General features: G+C 44.7%; 1 protein-coding gene across 1 annotated transcript in view; it reads left to right on the top strand.

Moving 5' to 3' along the window:
• Positions 1 to 2,194: 2,194 nt before the first annotated feature.
• LOC105449273 (protein grainyhead) overlaps positions 2,195 to 21,139 on the top strand; it is a 104,158-nt gene continuing 85,213 nt past the window's right edge. Inside the window, exons 1-3 of the mRNA XM_011688391.1 lie at positions 2,195 to 3,138; positions 5,517 to 5,842; positions 13,107 to 13,918. Of these exons, the coding sequence (XP_011686693.1) occupies positions 5,792 to 5,842; positions 13,107 to 13,918 (863 nt within the window). The 5' untranslated portion in view covers positions 2,195 to 3,138; positions 5,517 to 5,791. The remainder of the gene's footprint in view (positions 3,139 to 5,516; positions 5,843 to 13,106; positions 13,919 to 21,139) is intronic.

The raw sequence follows: 21,139 nt of genomic DNA, 5'->3' as shown, positions 1-21,139 counted from the left end.
TTCCATCTTCTTTTTCTCCTTTTAATCTCCCTTCATGCGCGTAGCCAACGCCCGTTCTCTTCGTCGCTCATGCGGCTTCTCCTCTTTCCTTTTCTCTCTCTCTCTCTCTCTCTCTCTGTCTCTTCCTCTCCTCATCTCTCCTTCTCTCCGTCTCATCATGGACTCACGCACACGCCCTCCTCTTCCATCCTCTCTCCTTCCCCAACATTCCCCTCTCGTATCTCTCGCTCTTTCGATCCCGAGTCCATCTCCGTTCGCGCAGCTACGCCGGCAGCACCGGCAACAGCTTCGCTCTCATCGGCAACCAGCGTCCAGTACAGACGTCTCTTACCGCGTGCCCCGTATAAGAGAGAATCAATCGGACATACATATATGAACGTACTTCTTCCCTCCGTTTCATCATCGGTGAATCTTCCTCACGGATATCCTTCTTACAATGGCGGTAGAAAGAAAGAAGGAAGACGATAGAGCTCCATAAAGAAGAAGCTCTCTCTCTCTCTCTCTCTCTCTCTCTCTCGCTCTCTTTCGTTCTTCGCGTTAACCAACGTTTGTTCGGCGAGAGAGATGAGAGGAGAGGAATGCGTGCATATGCGCGTCTGCCTTACGATGACTCGGGAAGATGCCTCGATCATCAAAGGCAGATAATTTCAGGTAGAGAGGTTTTCTTTATAGCGCGCATAGCGATAGGCTTAAATAAAAAAGATACTATTGCAAAACAAAAATTTATAACAGATAGATGTATCTAAGATGTCATTCCGTTCGATGAGGTATCTGCCATCATTCGGCCGACGCCTATTTAGTGTATATGTTCGGCGAAATGACTTTACGTCCTTCTATTAGATATCCTTTCGGATATGGTTTGGTATGTGGATATCCTTCTCAAGGTGGCAAGATAAAGAGCGAGCGTTATAAAATCGAAGTGGGAAGGACAGAGGGGAGAGAAGGTGGTAGCGGAGGCCAGAGCTCAGATACGATAATCTTACGTGTGCGTGTCCTCCTTCTCGTTCCTCTCGCGGTCCTCCCCGCAGCTACCCTTCTCAAGGTAGTAAAGCCGGAGCGGGACAGAGCTACGAGAATGAAATTCGAAGTAAGGACGCGAGGCCGAGAAGCGATACGTACGTCTGCGCGGCCGTCTTCGTCCCGCTTGGACCATCGACCGCGTGTATCCTTCTCAAGTTAGCAAGGCAGCTCGAAGCTGGAACCAGCGAGAGAACGAAAAAAGAAAGAGAGAGAAAGAAAAAGAAGAGGCAAAGGGAGGGAGGAGAAGAGAGAGAGAGCCAAAAAGAGCTGGACAGAGAGACGTGATAATGCACGTGTGCGTATATCGCGATGGTCTTCGTTCTTTCCGCGGCAACTCTCGTCAGATATCCCTCTCGAGAGGTAGCTGAAGGAGAGAGGACGATGAAGAAGCGGCGCGTTAGAGAGAGATGATTATAGAAACACGATAATGCCGGGTGGCCAGGATCCCGCCTTGTTGATGATTCGATGGTCTGTTTGTATCTGTGCAACACGCGGAGACGTTAGGATAGTTCCATCCTGGTCGCACCCATCCGCGAGGCCTACGAGACCGTCCTTGTCGCACCTAGCTACCTGTGCTGCACCAACCCCACTGCTGCGCCTCTCCTACCTGCGCCTATAATATCCATCTGTTTCTCTCTCTCTCACTCTCTCTCTCTCGCCAGTGTCTCTTATTCACTTGCACTTTGCGATCGTCTCAGAGCCGACCACTCTCACCGTCCCTCTCGGGAGAACACTTGGAGCGAAGGAGAGAGGAATGATGGCTCAGAGCTTGAGGGTCTTCCATTCTCTTCATCTTTCTCTCTTTCTCCATCCAGAAGTGGGAGGGCAAAGAAACGGTGAACGGAAGAAAGAGAAAGAGAAATAAAAAAACGCAAACGCCGAAGGGAGAGAGTCTCGAAGGGAAGGCGTTATGCGGTACACAGGTAAACGGAAGAGCGAGAGTGAGGAGAGGAGGACGAGGCTCTGGAGCGAGGGAGGCTGAGAGGCCGTAAGACGGAAAATATGCGAATGAATACGAGTGGGAGAGAGAAAGAGAAAAGGAGGGAGGACAGAGGCGGTAGAGAGACGTGCGAGCGTGTGTGAGACGCGAATGGAAGGGAGAGGGGGGAATCCGAAGCACGGAGCTACGAGCGTGATGCTGGGAGGCGGCGGCGGCGACGGCCATATTGCTGTATCTCGAGAGGCGAAAGAACGATCCGACAGAGCACCGTGAAGCTGCTGAATTTGGTGGTCAAACCCAAAGTTTAAACGGTTAAAACTATCTGTTGTGTCGGGTCAAGTTAGTGAATCCTAGTCTCTTTTAAAGCCGTCCAAATTCTGGAGTCTTTTTGTAGTTTAGTTCGGTCCCTAAGTTTTTAAGTTTCTCAGTGATTGTATGCGACGGTCGTCGCCGTTGCGCGCGCGTGAACGTGCGAGTGTGTGTCAAGCCGGTGTGCGAATATGCGATTAAAAAATACAAACAGGATACGGATTTAATTAAAGGACAAGTTTAATAGGAAACTAACAAAAAAATTTGCAGACGATCACAGCGGTACGTAAGAAATATCGAAACTGAGTATCAGAACAACCGTATGCATGTGACATTCGAGACTTGGAGAAATGTCAACGTAAGAATGTGCGCGTAGTGAATCGCGGTTGTGACATCAGGTGAACAGGCGACGCGTAGATATATTACCTTGCCGAGATATTTCGTGGAACCAACAGCTTCGTCGGTGGAGAACGAGAGTCAGTCAAACGGAGAACTGTGAAATCCCCGAAGAAGGATGCCCTCGACAGAAAAATAGTCCCAATATCAGCAAATCACCAAGACGATAAACGTCTCGGTCTACAGAGAATGTGACTATTATCCGTTGAGATGTGATCCAAAACATAGGAGGGACACTCAGTAGTTTGTAGTTGGTCCCCATCTCCCCCCCTCTATCACCCCACCACCCCACTAGCCCCCTCGTGACTTCTACCACCTACTCTATCTCCCCCTCTCCCCTCGTACACATGCACGTGTGATAATCCACTTCACCGGTAAAGCAACTACCACCGGATCAGCGACTTCCTTCAAATGCACCGGCTGCTGTACCGCTCAACGACACTTCTCCCTCCCTTCTAATACGATCCCAATGAGTAAGTATTGTCCTCGCAACGTCATCCATTTTATTACGATAGTCTAGGACTTTACTATAGCGCACGTCTTCGTTAATAGCTGGAGGCTACCTGTGCGATGACGTACAGGTGACGCGCGCAGGTGACCTACCGGTGAGGTCTACAAGTGGCGCGAAGACGCGCAAGCCATAAGGCTGCCCAATATCCTGCCAGCGAAATACTTGACATTTTCTTTTTGACATTTTTTATATCGCTTATCAACATTTTAATGTGTTGTTACTTGTTATAGTATGTTTAAGCTACGATTATTAAAGAGATAGCATGAATTCTGGATAGATAAATTCTTTACCGTAAATATTTCACAGAAGTGTAAGAGTATGCATGCATATATTATACAGAATTACATGCTATTTTTACGAATAGAAAGATTTATTGACAAATGATTTTTATGATAACACAATTCTCATTTTATTTCATTATTATATCTAATTTACATAACAAAAAAAACCCAATTTAAAGCAAAAACTAATAGAATTAACGAAAAACTATATACATACTCATCGCTGCAAATATAATCAGAATTACTTTTTACATCATTTAATTCTCTTTAATTTATATAAATACATATAATATATATATATATATGTAGATACTTGGAGAATTGTTCTTTTTTCTCAGAGACTTAGGTTTAATACTTTTGCCTACGAATTACTAAGTCAAACATACTTATACAAATCCTTGAGAATTGTAAAAAGAAGTCCACAAAATCTTTTTATTACCTAAAGTCCGTATTAAATGCGAAAGTCATCCATCAAACGTATACGTAAAGGTTCATGATGACAAATAATGAACTAATTACCGCCCGATAAACAGCAAAAAATTGCAGTTTTAAATTTATGATATAAACACAGGTAAAACAAAATATCCTTTCATATTATGTTAAGTTACATTCGAGAATCGATGTCTGTACCGTGCTCAGAAGGAATCACCTGAAACTCTCACTAGATCTCTATAAATTCACTCTCGATGCACTTAACGGCAATCCGTTGCAGGTGCGCGCGCCATGAACGATTCTAACCGGGCGAATCGCGGTCGCCGCGACTGCAATACCGCGATGCACACCGCCGCGACAGCGGTTCTAGAATCCATCGGCGGCAGGTGTAACGCACGATCGAGGCGTCCGGCCGCTGATAGACACGTCGCCTTTGCGCGACTTGCGCGACGGAGGAAGACGTTTCTTCCTCTTTGTACGACTCGACGGCGTCCTCCGTTCTCCGGAGGCATCGTCCACTGACGCGAGGCGAGGGCGTACAGGTACTTGAAATACAAACGGACCCACGGTGGTGGGTCCAATCTGATGCAGGGTTCCCTTTGAGAATCAGGTTAGACCGGCTCCTCTGAACCTGCTTCTCTGGCTTCTCGTCTCCGGTTCGCGGTTGTATACCGGCCCCGTGCGTACCTACTCCTTCTCCCCGGTCGTCCCAATCTCCTTCTTCCGCGTAGTAGGTAGATACCTACCTACCTACTTCCCGCCGCCACCCTCTTCGACGTATCTCTGTTCCTCTCTCTCTTTCTTTCTAACAACCAGTCTTGTTCCTTCCTCGCGAACATCACCGCGTCTCCATTATTGACGACGCGCCGCCTGAGAAAGAGAAAGAAACTGAAAAGAGGAGAGAGAGAAAGATACTGAGAACCGGCACCGTCCTATGTGTTCACTCTCAATGGTCCGGCTTCCTCGTTACGTCTATTATTATACCTGTCTATCCGTCAGAGCAGTGCCCGCGAGCTGAATTCCAGTTTTACGCGCGCGCCCTCCTCCACGCGCGCGCCTACTCCGCCGTAGTAGTAGGAGCAGATGAGCGGAGTCGGAGAGAAGAGCAAACCGACTGGTTTTGCTAACCATCCACCTGGACGAGACCAGGAAGGCGCGAGGATGTAGAATTCGCGGTGTCAGACTGGTTGACCGACATTCGTGGATCCTCTCGCCCGGCGATAAGTGAATAATGCCGAACCTGCTCGCTCACTCGCGCGCAGGTTCTGGTTTCCCTGTCGCGGGAGTACGCGTCCTGCGTGCACGAGGCTTCTTCTTCTCCTCCCGCGGGCCACGTGGCGGAACGGAGACGCGGATTCTCCGGTTCCGGCTATCTACTTGTTATGCGGAGAAAACGTAAAGGTTACCTGCTTGCATTCCGCCGACTGCCGGTTCGTCTCGTTTTTCGCATGCGTTATTAAATATACGCGATCAGATTACTCACGATAAGACGGAATAGACGGAAATCTATTTACTATGAGTCATCAATAGCTATAAATTATTTTAGTGTTGGAGATGAGTAACGGATGTTGGTAGACATGGATAGAGTTGTTTTATAAACGTCTTTTTTCTTTCTTATTTCTTACAGATTTTTACCGCCCGCTCTTCTTCAAACAACGTGCCATACAACCCTCAGCAACCTGTGATATAATACTCGATGCCTAAATATTTACATAGCGTAGACATCTAGTCGAAGACTAGATCAAGCTGAAGGTTTCATCGACAAAAGAAATTGCAATTCCTAAGACAACGAGAGCTTAGAACACATGTTTTAAGCATTTTGAGTACGAAGATTACAGAGGATTTTAGAGGATTACACAGTACGAGAAGAAAAAAAACAGAAACGAAAGACGGCGCCGGAGAATGTCGACGTGCACCGACGAGGCCGATAATGCACCCTGCACTCTGTCTCCGGTCAGTTACAAACTCTCATTTTCGACTAATAAAATCTAGCGCCGCATATTCTTGCATGGTATATCTACTACTACTATTAAATTGTCTGCTTGTGAGAACTACATTTCCTTAAAGCAGTAGCTTAATAGGCGAATTGAAATCAGACTCATTTTATATTAAATGGTATAATATATACAAAAATTAAATTGTCAAGTTTAGTCTATACGGTACAATTCATAGAAAATTTTCAATTTTTGTAACACTCTATTTTCGCGACGCAAGTGATGACTAACTGAACATTTCTCTATTTCTATTCTAACGGCCTTTTAAAAGGATGCATAGAACGTTAGGACCGTTATTGCTTTACGCCAGAACACTTCAATAAGCTAACAATAAGACACGAGTAATTCACCACAAAGATTATCATCTACCTGTTTTCTTTTCTTTTTAAACCGTGATCTCTTTTTTCATTTATTATTCTTTCACTTATACCATCTTTCTCCATTTATCTCTAGCCACCCGTTGCGCAAAATGATGAGAATGAACCGCGGCCTAGAATATCCTTTGGGATATCTCTTTGAGACGCCAAGGTTTTTAAATTATGCATGAAACTGTTAATACAAAATCTGTCGATTTTACTATTAATACTAACAATAAGTGACGTAAAGCATTTGTAAATTTTAAGTTTATGGTTTAAAACGGAAACATCTTGGAGAAGTATTGTATGTACGTCTTGAAAATATAGACGGAAAAGAATTAGTTTCACAGAACTATTTGTCTTACTTTCCACTAAAATCATTTTCCTTGATTTATTATAATTCATTGTATTTCTTATTTCACAAAATATGACTATTTCAACGCCACTGTAGTAACTTTCCTAAAGATTAACAAAAAAAATTTTTATTTAAAAACAGTAATACTAAATCAATTGTATTCATCAAATATTTTATTATTCATTCATTTCGTATCGTATTTTATTATTATATTTATTTTAAATACGGCTGGAATTTTTATTATATATGCTTCATTAATAGCACGAAATTTTTCATAATTTCTCAATAATAAAAACCTGTTGAAGAGTTGTTCAAGAAATTCACTTTGTACATCCAATTGTGATATTCACTAAGCTTATTTCCGATGCAATAATAAGACAGCTCTCGAAGGTAAAGGAATGCGTGCGCTTTCATGAAAATTTAATTCAAATCGCCGCGGGAAGCTTCGAGGTTTTGTAGCTTCAAAGAGCCTCTGTCGCTCGAAAGTGAAATGCATTGATCAGCCCCGTTACTCGCGATACGACGCTCTACAATGAGAAGCCACGTATGGCGCGTAAAAGCCGTTCAGGAATCTTAATAGCTCGACGGGTTATGGTTAAATCCTCGTGAGCTCATTATAGGCCCATTTTACCCGATTGTGCGCGTTTCACGGCTTCTATGATGCGGAATGAATATTTCAAGACAAAAGAGCTTCCAGATTTCTTATATTTTTCCCGATTTCTTATTTCGGCAATAAAAAAAGAATAAAAAATCTAAAAAATATAAACCGCAACCAACGACATCATTTAAGCGAGGTTTTAGGTGAGAAAAATCACAAGAGGATTTAAGATACCATCGACGAACCATTATACGAAGACCAATAAAAAAGTTATTTGCATTTTGTTCTCCTTAAGTGGTTGCGTGCAAATACTCGCGCATAAGTCTCGTGGAAAGACGAAAATAAGGACGATCCGTTTCGCACCTGCGCACTGGCGCCTTTTAATACGCGGTTAAATCCGTTTACGACAAGCAAGTGCGCGAGCATACCGGGTGTTCAAGTAGCCGTGTAAATATTATCGCGCTTCCGGATCGGAGAAAGAGAAGACATCCCGTGCGCTTTCTTCATCGGGACATGGATCGCCGCGTCTGGTTTTTCGTTATTATGTACGTGTACGGGCCGATGTTTTCTTACGAGACTTCGACATTCTCACTCGTAGAAACGAACGGATACGTTAATCGTCCGTCGTGTACCTATAGGACGGGATCTACCTATCTACCTGCGGGTAGGGCTGAACGAAGGAAGAGATTCGTTGTGCGCGGTGATGACTCTTCAGATTTCTCATACCTGATGGCCAAACGAAGAGAACCTTCGTCGATGATCGCGCCGTTCATTATGGAGATAAGAAGTAAAGGCTCTTTAATAGAATTCCGAGCGACTGGTCATTTTGTATCTTCATTAACTTTTTCGCTAACCGATTCATTATTGGGCGGGTAGGCAACGGGGGAAAAAAGGGCAAGGAAAGTCTCTCGTAATTCGTGCGCGCAAATCTTTTCTCGATTCAAATGACTCATACCGATCGCAAAAACGAGATTGAAAGCGTGCAAGAAAAACGTATCGAAAATAAGCATGCATACTGGCGCGACGGACGCCAAAATATTTTACTTGCGAAACAAACTCGCGGCAAAAAGGGGAGCGCTTGATGAGTGGATGATAAGCGATAATCAGCGATGACGTTAATTAAATAAGCCGTGCGACGGTGTGCGTGCAAGATTAATAAATTTGTGCCAGATATTGTGGTCCTTCACGTCACATCAGAAGAGTTTGCGAAATATCCTCAATATCTAGTTATATATAAGGGATTGGAGTATAGTTGCAGCAGTGTTATGAGCTGCGTCACTGCGCGATTATACCAAAGGCGATAAAACTATATCGAGCGTTCGATGAACAGTAATGTAAGAAAAATTTCACTGGAACCACGGTCGCTGCAATTTTTGCCGCAATTAACGCACTCAGGTTAAGACTAGTGTTTCTTACGAGTGCAACTAAGAGCATTAACCACATAAAGCAATGGAAAAAAAGTTACTTTATGAGTTGTTACTTAGCGATAGCGTCGACAAAAAAAGCACTATACAGTTTGCAATTTACGGTTTAAAATTTTCGACTCACGGTTATTGTTTAAGGAGGGAAAATATCTTAATGACTATTAGGTTTTTAATTTATTCCGATTCCATCCAGTTTTTTTTATTTGTTTGTTATTAATCCAGTTAACGGTTAATGAAATTGTGGCTTTCTTCACACGCGATGAATCACCAAACGGCATTGTATTCCGAGTCAAAGACTAATAGACATCGGCAATCTTCACTAGAGGTAATGCGACAAGCGATAATGTTTACGAGTGCAAAAAGCGAGTCGCGAGGGTATTCCGGCCGTTACATGGCAAACGGACGAGGATCGTACCCTTAAAGACACGTACTGTGCAGTACCGCGAAAGAAAAGCACCTAACGATTCCACGTATCTACATCCGCGTTGCACGCAGCTGCGTACCGCGTCGCGATCGGCAATAACTGCACGTTGCAAGGGGGATGTACGCGCGCGCGATTCGCAGCCTACGGCGACGGGCGGATAAGAAACCGGAGAGACGTTCGAGTGCCCGCGAGTTTTAGCTATGGACGGACGGGCCCATTCGGCCCGACAGACACGTTGGACTACTGTCCGGCACGAACTCTCACGAGCGCAGACCGGTCGGCCAATTAACTGTTATTATGAAGGACTTCTTGCGTGTAAAGAGGACGCGCAGCATCCTAAACGAGCTACCGACGCGCGACGGCGATCCGTAGGATTCGCGGTAGTCATTTCGAGCTGTTCGCGAAATCGCGATCATTTGTCTCGTTCGGAAATTTTGTCGCGATTGGACAACGTTCGGGACAATACGTGAGAAACGATCATCCTTTTGTTTCTGTGAAATCAATTTGATGATATTGTTTGATCCCGTTGTCATTAAAAGACAAGTCTTGAACGAGTGATATAAACGTAAAAAATTACGTATAAAAAGATTTCGCTGTTTTTATCCAACGCTGCGACGTGTAGCAAACAGTTTGATAAACTCGAATTTAATAGTATTGTCTAAAACAATACTATTAAAACAATATATCGTCTTTGATGGCTCATTCTAATCCATGCGCTACAAGATGCTGGATTAGATCAGCGGATTCGCGTAATGACGAATTAAATGTTAGTCGATAAGTGCGGTGATAACCTACCGCAAGGTAATAGTAGCGGGATCGTAAAACAGATACTTGTACACCGAACTCGTTCACTGCCATTTACATCCCCGTTGTCAGTTGTCCGTACGCGAAATGCAATAAAAACGACTGGATTCGCGCGCGGTTCCGGTTCCAGCGGATCACCGTGGAAAGGCCTCGCTCGAACCCGCTGGCCGTGCGAGCGCGATAAATTTCATCGACTGACATGGGATTAGATTTCGAATGAAGTCGGTACACGGTCGGGTATTCGCGTCGCGGAGTACTTTACGTCGTGTAACGACCGCGGGAGGTTCGTGTCGCGGTCGCGACTCGCCGCGGGTCGGGCTGATTAATGTCCCCCAGTCGGCGTATCTGGGACCCCTGACACCGCCGATGAAGCGTGTCGCGGCGGCGCGATGTCAAGGATACAGCGCCTCAGTAGCCCCGACGACTTTAAGTAATGAATCTACGAGGATTCCTAACGACATCGGGGGAATTATGGGGAAATGCGCGGCGGTCGAAATTCGCGAAACCGCAAAACCGCTCGCGGCGACATGACGTTTTTATGACGTCCGCGCGATTACCGTTACGTCTCAGGACCGTTTCGTCCATTAGACGTTCACGACACAATGCCTGATGTCTATGAGCCTTGTCTTTTAAGGCCTACAAAGAATTTACTGGTACGGTAAAATACGAAAATAAAATTGAGTTATATGTGCGTTCCTCGCGTTTCTGCATGATTCTAACATTGGCATTTTGAAAAGAGTCACAAATAATGAGATAAAAACACATACCGTACTATTATAAGAAAATTTTAGATATTTATTAATAATTAATAAAATATAGAAATGATTACAATATATTCCGTGTTTAATATTAGATATGTTCAAATAAAAGTGGATACTCTTATTGATATCATGCTGACGCAACAAGTGTTTGTCCAATGTAATGACATTACGTAATCGGAATTAACGTTAATACGACGCATTTAATGTAGAATTACACATACACAAATAAAAAATTCAAATAACGTATGTACTTAAGAAAGGCCTTCGAAAAATAAAATTATAAGTAGTTTCGCGCGTAAAAATCAGGCAAAAGGCGTGAAATTACGACGTTATTAATAATAAGTTTGTCAGGCCTGTACGCCAGAAAGTTATAATCACAAGATAAAAACATTGTTACCTTGGCTCGTGGGGACACGTGTGGTCTATTCAGAGACCCGCGCGTTCGTCCATTAATGATTTTACCCGTACCTACCGACCGTATTTCATCGCGCTAATCCTCGCACTTAATCGTAGAATCACGATTATTCATCAGTTGGTGAATTTACGACGGTCAACACGAGGAAATATAGGAACCAGTGACACTCCAGGATTAAGTCCCGCGCACACCGTAGAAAATGAGTAAAGAGGAAAAAAGATACTTTTCGAAGAAAGACGATTTTTGTGCTTAGACTAACGGTGTGAATAATTCACGCGCACCTCCACGCGCGCGAGGCGCCTGAGTACTAAGAGGATGATTCATAATATTGTTAATTATGTTAATTGACGGAACCCATCGCTGCGGTTGCGGACTGCTGCAATATGCACGGGCCTTAATAGCGCTGCCACGTCGCTCGCTGTCACGTTACGAATGATGTCGCGGTGACTGTGTGGCATCGGGCAGCTCTCGAGGTCTCGGAGGTTTTGCCAGGAAAAAAAGAAAAAAAGGAGAGAGAGAGAGAGAGAGAGAGAGAGAGAGAGAGAGAGAGAGAGAGAGAGAGAGAGAGACTTCGCGCCATAACTTATGTTACTGGCTAGAAAGCACGATAATCCGGCGACACGTGGGAAATTCCAAACGACGTCATTACTGTACCGTATTCTTATTCATGCGGGTCGCAAGGGTTTCCGTGCGCGCCAACTTCGGGGATACTAGGATATAAGTGCATCGGTAATACGACCGTCGCCGTTTAACTGACCATTAAGTATACTTATGTAGGATATCTGTTTTACGAGTAATATATTTCCACTAATAGTTTCAGTTAAATCTCTCAGGAAACTTCCCTTCGCGCGGATACTCAACCGCTAAAACTTCGCAAAGATTCTGTAACTCATGAATAATTTTAGAATTTTATCAGAATACAAACGCGTCGGGAGAATATCTCCCAAAAATAAGAATCTTATATAATGCTCGCGAAATAAATGTATAACGAGAAGAATATTTTTAATAGAAAAGAAAAAAAAATGAAATTTTATCCAACGCCATTGTTCAACCGGTAATTTCCCGGTGCGTCTAACTTAATTCGTGACTCAGTTTTCTGCGTGACTATCTTTTGGAGAGCTCGGTGAAAACGTATCACGTAATCTTCGGAGGAGTGGGGGACAATATAAATCGCGGTAAATAAAACGCTCGTGGAAGCAATTAAGTAATGCCGACGATGTCGCGTGAGGATGGATCACCGGCTTCTCAGAAATGAAAGCTAGAGGAGGCATTCCTTCCTGAATTTCGCGACGAAAATGCGATGGCTAGCCGCGAATGGACCTAGATCGTGCTCACGATCGTTTGATCTTTAAATACGCTGGAAGAATTTCTCGGCGCTCGTGTTACAGGTAATGAGCGCACGGGCGATTAATTAACGACGAGGGGATGTCCGACGGTACGAAACGCCTCGCGCGAAGATATTTAATATAATTTCTATCGCGGAGTTATTAGCATTCGAAAATGTTATAGGCTGTTGCAACACACGCACGGCGTTGCCCGGGACGCCAGGAGCGCGCTCGGGCGTATAAATCCCAATGTCGTAAACTGCGCGCCTGTTAATGCGATTAATAAATTAACGCCGGCTGCGCGCTGTGTTTTAACTGCGTTATCATTGTACTTGTAAATGATTTAATCCAGCCGTGTGCACACGCGTACACACGGGTGGCAGCCGACGACGAATGCGCCGTTTCGGTAGGAAGAAAAAAACGGGGCGGGATCGGCATTGTGATCGCGCAAAGATCAAGGTGTCTCGTTAATACTCGATGTAATGCGACCACAATACCTTCGCTCGATTATGAGGCGTGATTTCACAATGGCGTTCTTTTCTTCCATTTTAATCCGGCGTGATAAAAAATGATGCTATAAATACGTCTTGCGTGATAGTGAAATCGTTATATACGATCATTTTACGCAATAACACTGGAATATCTCGATCAGCAATCGTGATTAACGCACTAAAGTCTATTCGACAAATCGAAATGGGAATTGCAGTCCGTTGCGATACGCCGCGGCAATGATCCTACATTCCTGCCTATCTACATTACAGGTGCAGGAGGCACCAGTCTCGCCGGCGTCCTCCTCTCTGAGCAACCAAAATCAAAATGAGAGCGAGCAACAGGTCCTGCTGGCAACCATGCAGCCGGTGAACGTGCTCGATCTGCACGAGTCGCAGGCCGTGCACACGCTTCACCCCAAGTACCACCATCACCATCATCGTCACCACCACCATCATCATCATCATCATCATCACCAGCAACAGCAGCAGCAACACATCCAGGGAAATGATTCGGAGGATGTGCAGCAGCGCGCCGCGGCCGCGGATGATCCTGACGGCCGCGTGACGCCCGGCGACGAGGCGGTCAACGAGGGTAACACGGCGCTCGGCGTCGTCGGCGAGCACAAGATGATCGATCTAATCTACAACGACGGACAAAAAACGGTCATGTATACCCACGACAAGGAAATCATTTACGAGAACGAGCACGCGGATCGCGTGCAGGTGGTCGAATATCCGCCACCACCGCCGACGCCGCCGTCGCCGTCGCCGCCGTCGGCCGGTGTCACGAGAACGGGCCTGTTGCCGCCGACCTGCGTCACTCCGAGATCCGCTACTACGGCCGCCACCGCAACCGCCCTGCATCTGCACCACTATCCGCAGCTGCAGCTGCAGCACGAGGACGATCTGCCGCCGACGGTGCGCCACGCCGTCAACGCGACCGTGCCGAACTGCGGCGCCGCGACAACCACGACGACGGTTCTCGTGCTGTCGGAGCTCGTCGCGGCCGACCCGGCTGCCGCCGGTGCAGCTGCAGCCGCGCAACAACTGACACTCACCGCCGCAGCGTCGTTTCGCACCGGGTAAGTCCATGTTTTTCCGTTACGTTTCTCGAATTTTCCTCCTATTCGCTCGACCAGTTTGCCGACCGATCTTTCGATCTTTATCACACACTTCGTTGTTCTCTCACTCGCAGATTCAGATAATCAGATAACCTTCTGAATGAATACGAGCTGTTCTTACGAACCAAAAAGCATACGTCTGCATCGCAGATTCTGCGAAATCATTAAATATTTATATCGCACGATGCTAAATAGCAGGCTATTAACTTGATTGAAGAATTAATCGAAATGCTGCCAGCATAAACGAGAGTCCTTACCTAATGGAGAGGAGGAGCGTATGCATTGCAATAATATAATTTAGCGGGACGAAGAATTTTTCGTATTATACATCATCTCGCAGCCTGATTTATTCGTGTTCGAAAATTTCTTGAATAATCGTATGCGACCGAGCGTTATATGTTTACGTCGCGAGTCCCACGCGCATATTTCACATATAATTAAGTCTCTCGCTGACCGTGTTGCAGTCGTCGAATGACGTTATATATTCGAGACAAGTTGTAATTCATCCTTTCTCTGATTATTGACTCACAATGTGTCTCTTGCGGTCTGTTCTATCCGCACAACAGATGCGACCGCAATATTACAAACGAAATGCGTGGAAACACGGAATAAAGTCAGTGAGAACTTCGACGTTAATGTTTTTCATTAACACGTATCTCCGGTGTATGTTGACGAAGTATGTCAAAAAATATTGCTGTGTACAACAGCTGTGTGCGTTCGCACACATGAGATCATGAATACATTATGTTGCAGCGTAAACTGATTAATATCGTGTCGTGACGTTATAAAGATAACAGCAAGTAAAAAAGATTAATGAGACTGAATCACGTTTGTTTGTAACGTTGCGAAAGACATTGGAAGAAAAAGGCGTGATTGCCGGATACGCATACTTTCTTTCTGTCGAGATTGCCTGGAGATACTCAAAGTGATAATATATTAAAATGAGAGGACCCCGAAGAGACGTGCGGCAAAGGTCATAACGAAAAAATGGAGGTATAAGCTAAATGTCAGCTTCGAAGCTTGTTACGGGCTCACAAATGAACGTAGAGATTCAGTGCTTCGTTAGCGCGCGTATTTACGAGAGTGCGACCGAAACGAGAGTAATAATTGCGGACTTTTACGAGTTACGCGAGAAGCGATTCTGTCCCCTTCGCGAAGGAACTAAGTACTTTGAAAATCGGAAACTTACAGAAGTGATTCGTTCAACTTATTCTTGAAAATGATCACGACTAGATCAACCAGGATTAGATCAATATTTATTCGATGTTAGTCAACGGTAAGACTAATTTTTTCCCAAACGCATGTATAAATCACGGGCGATTTGATAGAGCCGATAACGTCTATATATGCATCAAAAAACATCGCGATGAAGAACGATCGATAATTTTTCTTTTTATTGCGAATTATTAGCGAATTATCGCGGACGGGCTGTTTACACGGACGGTAGCGTAGACGTCACGGAAAAAATCGGACATATATAGCGCACGCGGAGGAGCGGAGTGCTATCTGGCGCATGTATCAGCGTCGACAATTAACAATCATTGCGCGCACTTAGCCGCGAGCGGCGCGGATAAGTCACGTTGCTACGTAGAATTTATTATTACGACTAAACTACCATCTACGCGCGCGCGGGCGTGTGTGCGCGTACGTATCTGATACGCGAGCGCGCGCGCGAATTACACGCGCCGCGGCTCGACCGGCAGTTCCGCGCGCGCGCGCGCGCGAGCGCACCGTTCTCCACACGCGGAATATCGGCGAGCCAATAACCATTAACCACACACGCACACTGGCGCGCGCCACCTTGCACTTTTGCAATAAATAAAAATCAGCCGCAATTAATCGGCGTGAGATATGCACGCGGGAGACCTTGGATGCCACGAAAGAAAAACCACGCCACTTCTCCGGCGACCGCTTATTTTTTCGCTCACCCCGTTATTACGAAGCGAGCGTGTCGGCCGCGTGTACGCTCTCCCGCCGAATTCCGCCGTTTCGAGTGAGACTCTCTTTCTCGCGGGGACCGTTCACCAAACGAGCGCGGCCGCTGTTTTCTCCCTTTTTTTTTCTCTCCTTTCCATGCTCCTTCGCCTTTCCATTTTTCGTCGGAATATATGGTTGGACGTATACAGATTGAAATATTCGGCCGACTCATTCTCGAGAAACGGCAATTCGCCTCTCTCACTCTCAAAGGTGCCTCCATAGTGATCCTCGAAAATTCAAGTTCCCTTTCACTTCGCACCTTCAGGCACGTCACCGCGGTGAATTTCGACAACAATCGAGATGTAGCAGAAAGAGAAAAAGGAAATCTTGAAGACATCATCATATGTACAAGAATTCACTTGCATTTTCAAAGATGATTCTCTTCCGTGATATCGGTAAATCTTGACGTAATATTCGAAGAATTGTCCTGTTAAATTTATTACAGCCTTTCGAAATAAGAAATATATCTGTTGTTGCTATTGCAACATTTGTTAAAGGAACATGATATTTCAAAAGCGTAAAAATACTTCATATTTTCGCGCTCGTCCTCAAGCAACGCAGTAAATAATTGATAATAAATAATTTCCTGCGTAACAAAGAAAATGTTCCGACTTGAATTCTTTCGTTCTCCGAGATCGAGACGAGCAAGAAAAAAGCCCCTAGAGGGCTCCTCCGCTATTCTCTTTTGTCTAGTCCTCCACGATCAGAGCACAGCGGGCAAAAAACAATCGCTCGTGTTCTCTCAATCTCTTTCTCTTGGTCGTCCACAACCGTAGGAATGAAAAGAGAGAGAGAGAGAGAGAGAAAAGGAGTACCAAGAGAGGAAGGGAGCCAGTCCTTTCCGTTCGCCCATGGTCTCAAGAAGGAAGTAAGAAAACAAGTCCCTCGCGCGAATTTTTATTTCTTTTTATTTAGTTTGTACAAGATTAACTGTTTATAGTTTGCGTTCACAGTATATTTTTAAAACCTAATTTGTAAGTGTAAAATGGAAGAGATATATAGCGCTTATTTTTTAATTATATTGTAAAAGTAAGATTACAATACGGAAATAATTCGTGTTAATTTTCAAACACGTGAGAAGAAACGTTACTTCGATATTTCCTGGTCTAACAGCACCTTAGCTGAAGACCGATTCAAAGGGAACTGGTTAAGCTGACATGCGTGGGTGCGCGATATGAATACGTATATATGACAGGTGATACGTGTTATTGATATAAATGTTCAAGAAAAGCGTAGAGTATTTTTTTTTATTCGTATACAACGCCGTACGACAGTTCAATACACTCGCGCCTAACACTTCTTCACTTGTTGTAACGGACTTGCATAAAAATCTACTAAGACGTGAGAAAGTTCGATGTGCATTGTCATCTCTACGCTGGGAACATGCAAATAGCTTTATTAATATGTATATTTAAATATTAATGCACAATTGAGTTATGAGTAGAAATAAAAAGAAAAGAGGTGAGTCGCTCGCGGCAAATTCCTTTGTCCATGGTATTATTAAATATTCAGCGGGATTTTATTTTAACAAAATATAAAGGACAAAATATAAAGTGATTATTTCGTCATGAATAAACGGAGAAAGGCGTGTGAATCGATAATTACAGGCCATATATACGACTTATAATTGTCAGCGTGTTAAAATGGAAACGGTATGTTTGCCCTCTTCCCTCGACTCGTTCGTCCTTTTAATTCAAGTTCCTTCCAAGAGAAGATTATCCGTCAGGACGGATTGATCCATCTTAAATTGAGAACCTGTCTCGGATTTCGCCGTCGGGCGAGCAACCGCGAACGAGTTTAAAGCCGTGGAATAAGTAGCTTAAAGGGAGCGCACAGGGAGAGAACGGATCTCGCTTTCGACAAGTTCCAAATCGACCGAATGAGTTTTATCCCGACGAGCTTTATCGCGCGCGCTCATCTCGCACTTAGTAAATGCACTCGCGAACGTTTTAATCTGATTATGGGAAGCAACTGTACTTCCTCAATATACTTAACACGTGTTTCATCGAAATTTTCAGTTGCGTGTTATTCGCGCACGAAAAAAAAATCTGGCTATAAATAAATCGCTGCACGTCAATGAACGACGAAGAAAATACTTTTATGATAATTATAGCTCAGGACTGACGTAAGATCGTGCATGTGAATTACTGTATCAGTGACAGGAGGAAGAAATGCTGTGTGTTATTTCATGCGTACTTAATTTATAGTCCATTTCCTGCCACCCCATTTTGCGCAACGCGATACGACTTAATATACTCCTACGCATACCGTCTTTTCAATTAGCCAAACGCTATGCGAGATAGGCCCCCGATACCGCTCGCCCGAGCTAATCGATCGTTCCCAACGACAACGACGACTTTCCTTGCCATTTTACAAATAACGCACGACAAACAAGTCCGAGGCGCCGATCGATCACCGTCTCTCCCTCGAATCACCGCCGCGTTAACCGATGTTATCGCCGGCGACCGGCGTGTTTCTGCGCCACGCTAAAATAATGGATATTAATAACGTTTTGCGAGAGACATCGCGATACGACCTACAAACGCGATATTTTTTCGCGATTCCGTAATTCGCCCGCGTGGCAAATTTATGACGTTGCTCCCACGCGGAAAAGGCGCTGGGTGGTTTTATCTCGAGGCGCACCGCCGATCGACCGCCGGAGATCGTGGCGGTTTTTTATCCATATCGCGGATCGGAAAATTATAATGCACACGCGTGACGACTTCACACGTCGCTGATCACCGTGTTTTCCGTCAATGGGACGCGCGCTCGCGCAAATATGATCCTGTCCCACGTGCAAGTCGTCGCCGCCGCCGCCGCCGCGGTAACCACAATGGCGATCGTCTAATGGCCGAGGAACCGAGCATCGCTCGAGGGTCGCGGCGGCGTAATCTATGTTAAAGCGCCGGCGGAGATGGTTGAGGTATAATAATAGTGTTTTCGAGGATGTGTGTGACGTCATACACACCGGCGCGCACGCACACGCACACGCGCGCGGACGTGCACGCATATATATATATGTATATGCGCTTTTCGTGGATTATTTATTTGACAGATCTCCCTACGGGGCGTTTCTACGTTTATAACCCGACATCCTCTCGGTTTGTGTCCCACCATATACAGCGGCGCGTCCGGTCGGTGTACCGGTGTAAGTTACCGGTGGCCTATTAACGCCGGCCGTGGAAGCACGATATATCCGCGTATACCTGCGGGCACACGGCGAGATCGGTTTCGAGAATGCCCGCGTGGCACGGCACCGGAATTTTTTCAGCTCCGTTTTCCACACGCTTCTCGAGGAGCGCGAGATACTCGCGCCAGCAGGTTCGCGAGCGAAAACGCTGCATTATGTAAATTGTACTAAGCGCGAAGCACTAACACCAAGTGATTATCAATTAACGTTAATGTGATCCTGTGCATAATATTAGAACGTTACACAGAGCTACGTCGCGCGAGAAGAAACAAAACGCAGCATAGCATTAATGTATCTAATAGTGCAGGTGTCGATCATATTGATTAGCGCAAATGTCATTTACAATATATTTAATAAAGTAAAGATATTAATCATAAAGTTAGCTGAGTGACACGAAGTTCAATTATGTACGTACCTATATGCATATTACATTGTCAGCGTTGGGGATCAATCGGTATAAATTGGCGCGGTAAACGTACGTATGCAAAGTACGACGCGTTCGCGAACTGTATCGCGTGGGTTACCACTTAAGTATACGCTCGGAATGAAATCCCCCTCATCGTTCGTGAAAGTGCCGCCGTATCCCGCGAATTTTTGGATTACCGGAGGCCAACGTTTCGTATGCGCGCCAAATTGCCGTAATGACGGTGCACCGACGTAAAAACCATTTCTCTCTCTCGTTCGTGGAAACGGGAACGTATACAAGCCGGGGCCCCGTGTCTCTCTTTCGTTTGTCCCTCGTTCGTTTCTTGCACGTCCCGTATCCCGTTCCACGAAGCGACTCTACAGCCGTTCCTCACGTTGCTCTTCTAGAGACGTCGGAAAAAAAAACCGATGTATGAAATAACCGATACTCTCCATTTATTCGATGCGACCATCTTGCTTATTATCGTTTTTACGTCATTGCGTTTATTACGATTACGTCGCTTAATCGATGGTTAGCTACAAGAGATTTCCACGTGTCTCTCATATTTTTTGTAACGCTCAACGATTGCAAGGAGATCGTGAAAAAATATCCCGATGTGACTATGTGATAAATATCGCCTATCATAAGGTAATCTGCGTTTTTTTTATCGATGGATTGATAAATATCTTTACAAGACATTAAAACATCAGAAAATGATTTATATTTAATAAACGGCATTTCTTTGGAGTTTCATACTTCTCATTTACACTGTGCTTTCACGATTCTATCGTGGTTACGCATTATAATTACGTGTGTATATATATTATATATAGCAATCGATAGAAAAAAAATTATTGAAAATATTCGCTAACGAGAGCGATTTGTTTCGACGGATAAGTATTGTACCATGGAAAACTGAGTCACCGTCTACCTCACGTCCATCCCACGCGAAATTGCGGCTGAAACCTAAGATAAATAAGAAATTTCCGTCCCGATTTCATAATACGAACGCGATTTTTTTCACAATTCTAATACATCGATATAAATAGAATACGATTCGAATACGGTCTCACACGATTATGCAGTATGTATACATATATATATATATATATATATATATATATATATATATGTATATATATATATCGTAATCACAAATAGAAATCGACTGACGTAAAGACTAATTCGTTCGCTTGCGCCCGTGAATGATTATGATACGGCGCAATAGCGTAAATCGTACACGTGCGCATATAAATGCAAGATCTAGCTATGTGTATGTGTGTGTGTGTGTGTGTGTGTGTGTGTGTGTGTGTGTGTGTGTGTGTGTTGCCTGTGTTAACATATTTCCTCGCGGCGAACGATATCTCTATCTTTTTTTTCTTCGCCTTCCATTTTTCCGTCTGTCTATCTCCGTGCGGTCGACAAATTTGCATACGGACTTAGTGTATTAGTAAGCGTTACGTACAACTCCGTCGAGAAGTGAAATCGACCATCGATAGTCGACCCAGTCGATCTCCTGGCTCTTGTTCCCGCGGACCGAACCAAGGATCCGTTTTCCCCCGGTGTCTCGACGACGATAGTCGCGACGACAATTACGGCTGGCGCTTAT

This window comes from Wasmannia auropunctata, unplaced genomic scaffold (genome assembly GCF_000956235.1).
Source record: "Wasmannia auropunctata unplaced genomic scaffold, wasmannia.A_1.0 LD336076.1, whole genome shotgun sequence".
NCBI classification, from domain to species: Eukaryota; Metazoa; Arthropoda; class Insecta; order Hymenoptera; family Formicidae; genus Wasmannia; species Wasmannia auropunctata.
This window is presented reverse-complemented; position numbering and strand designations above follow the sequence as displayed.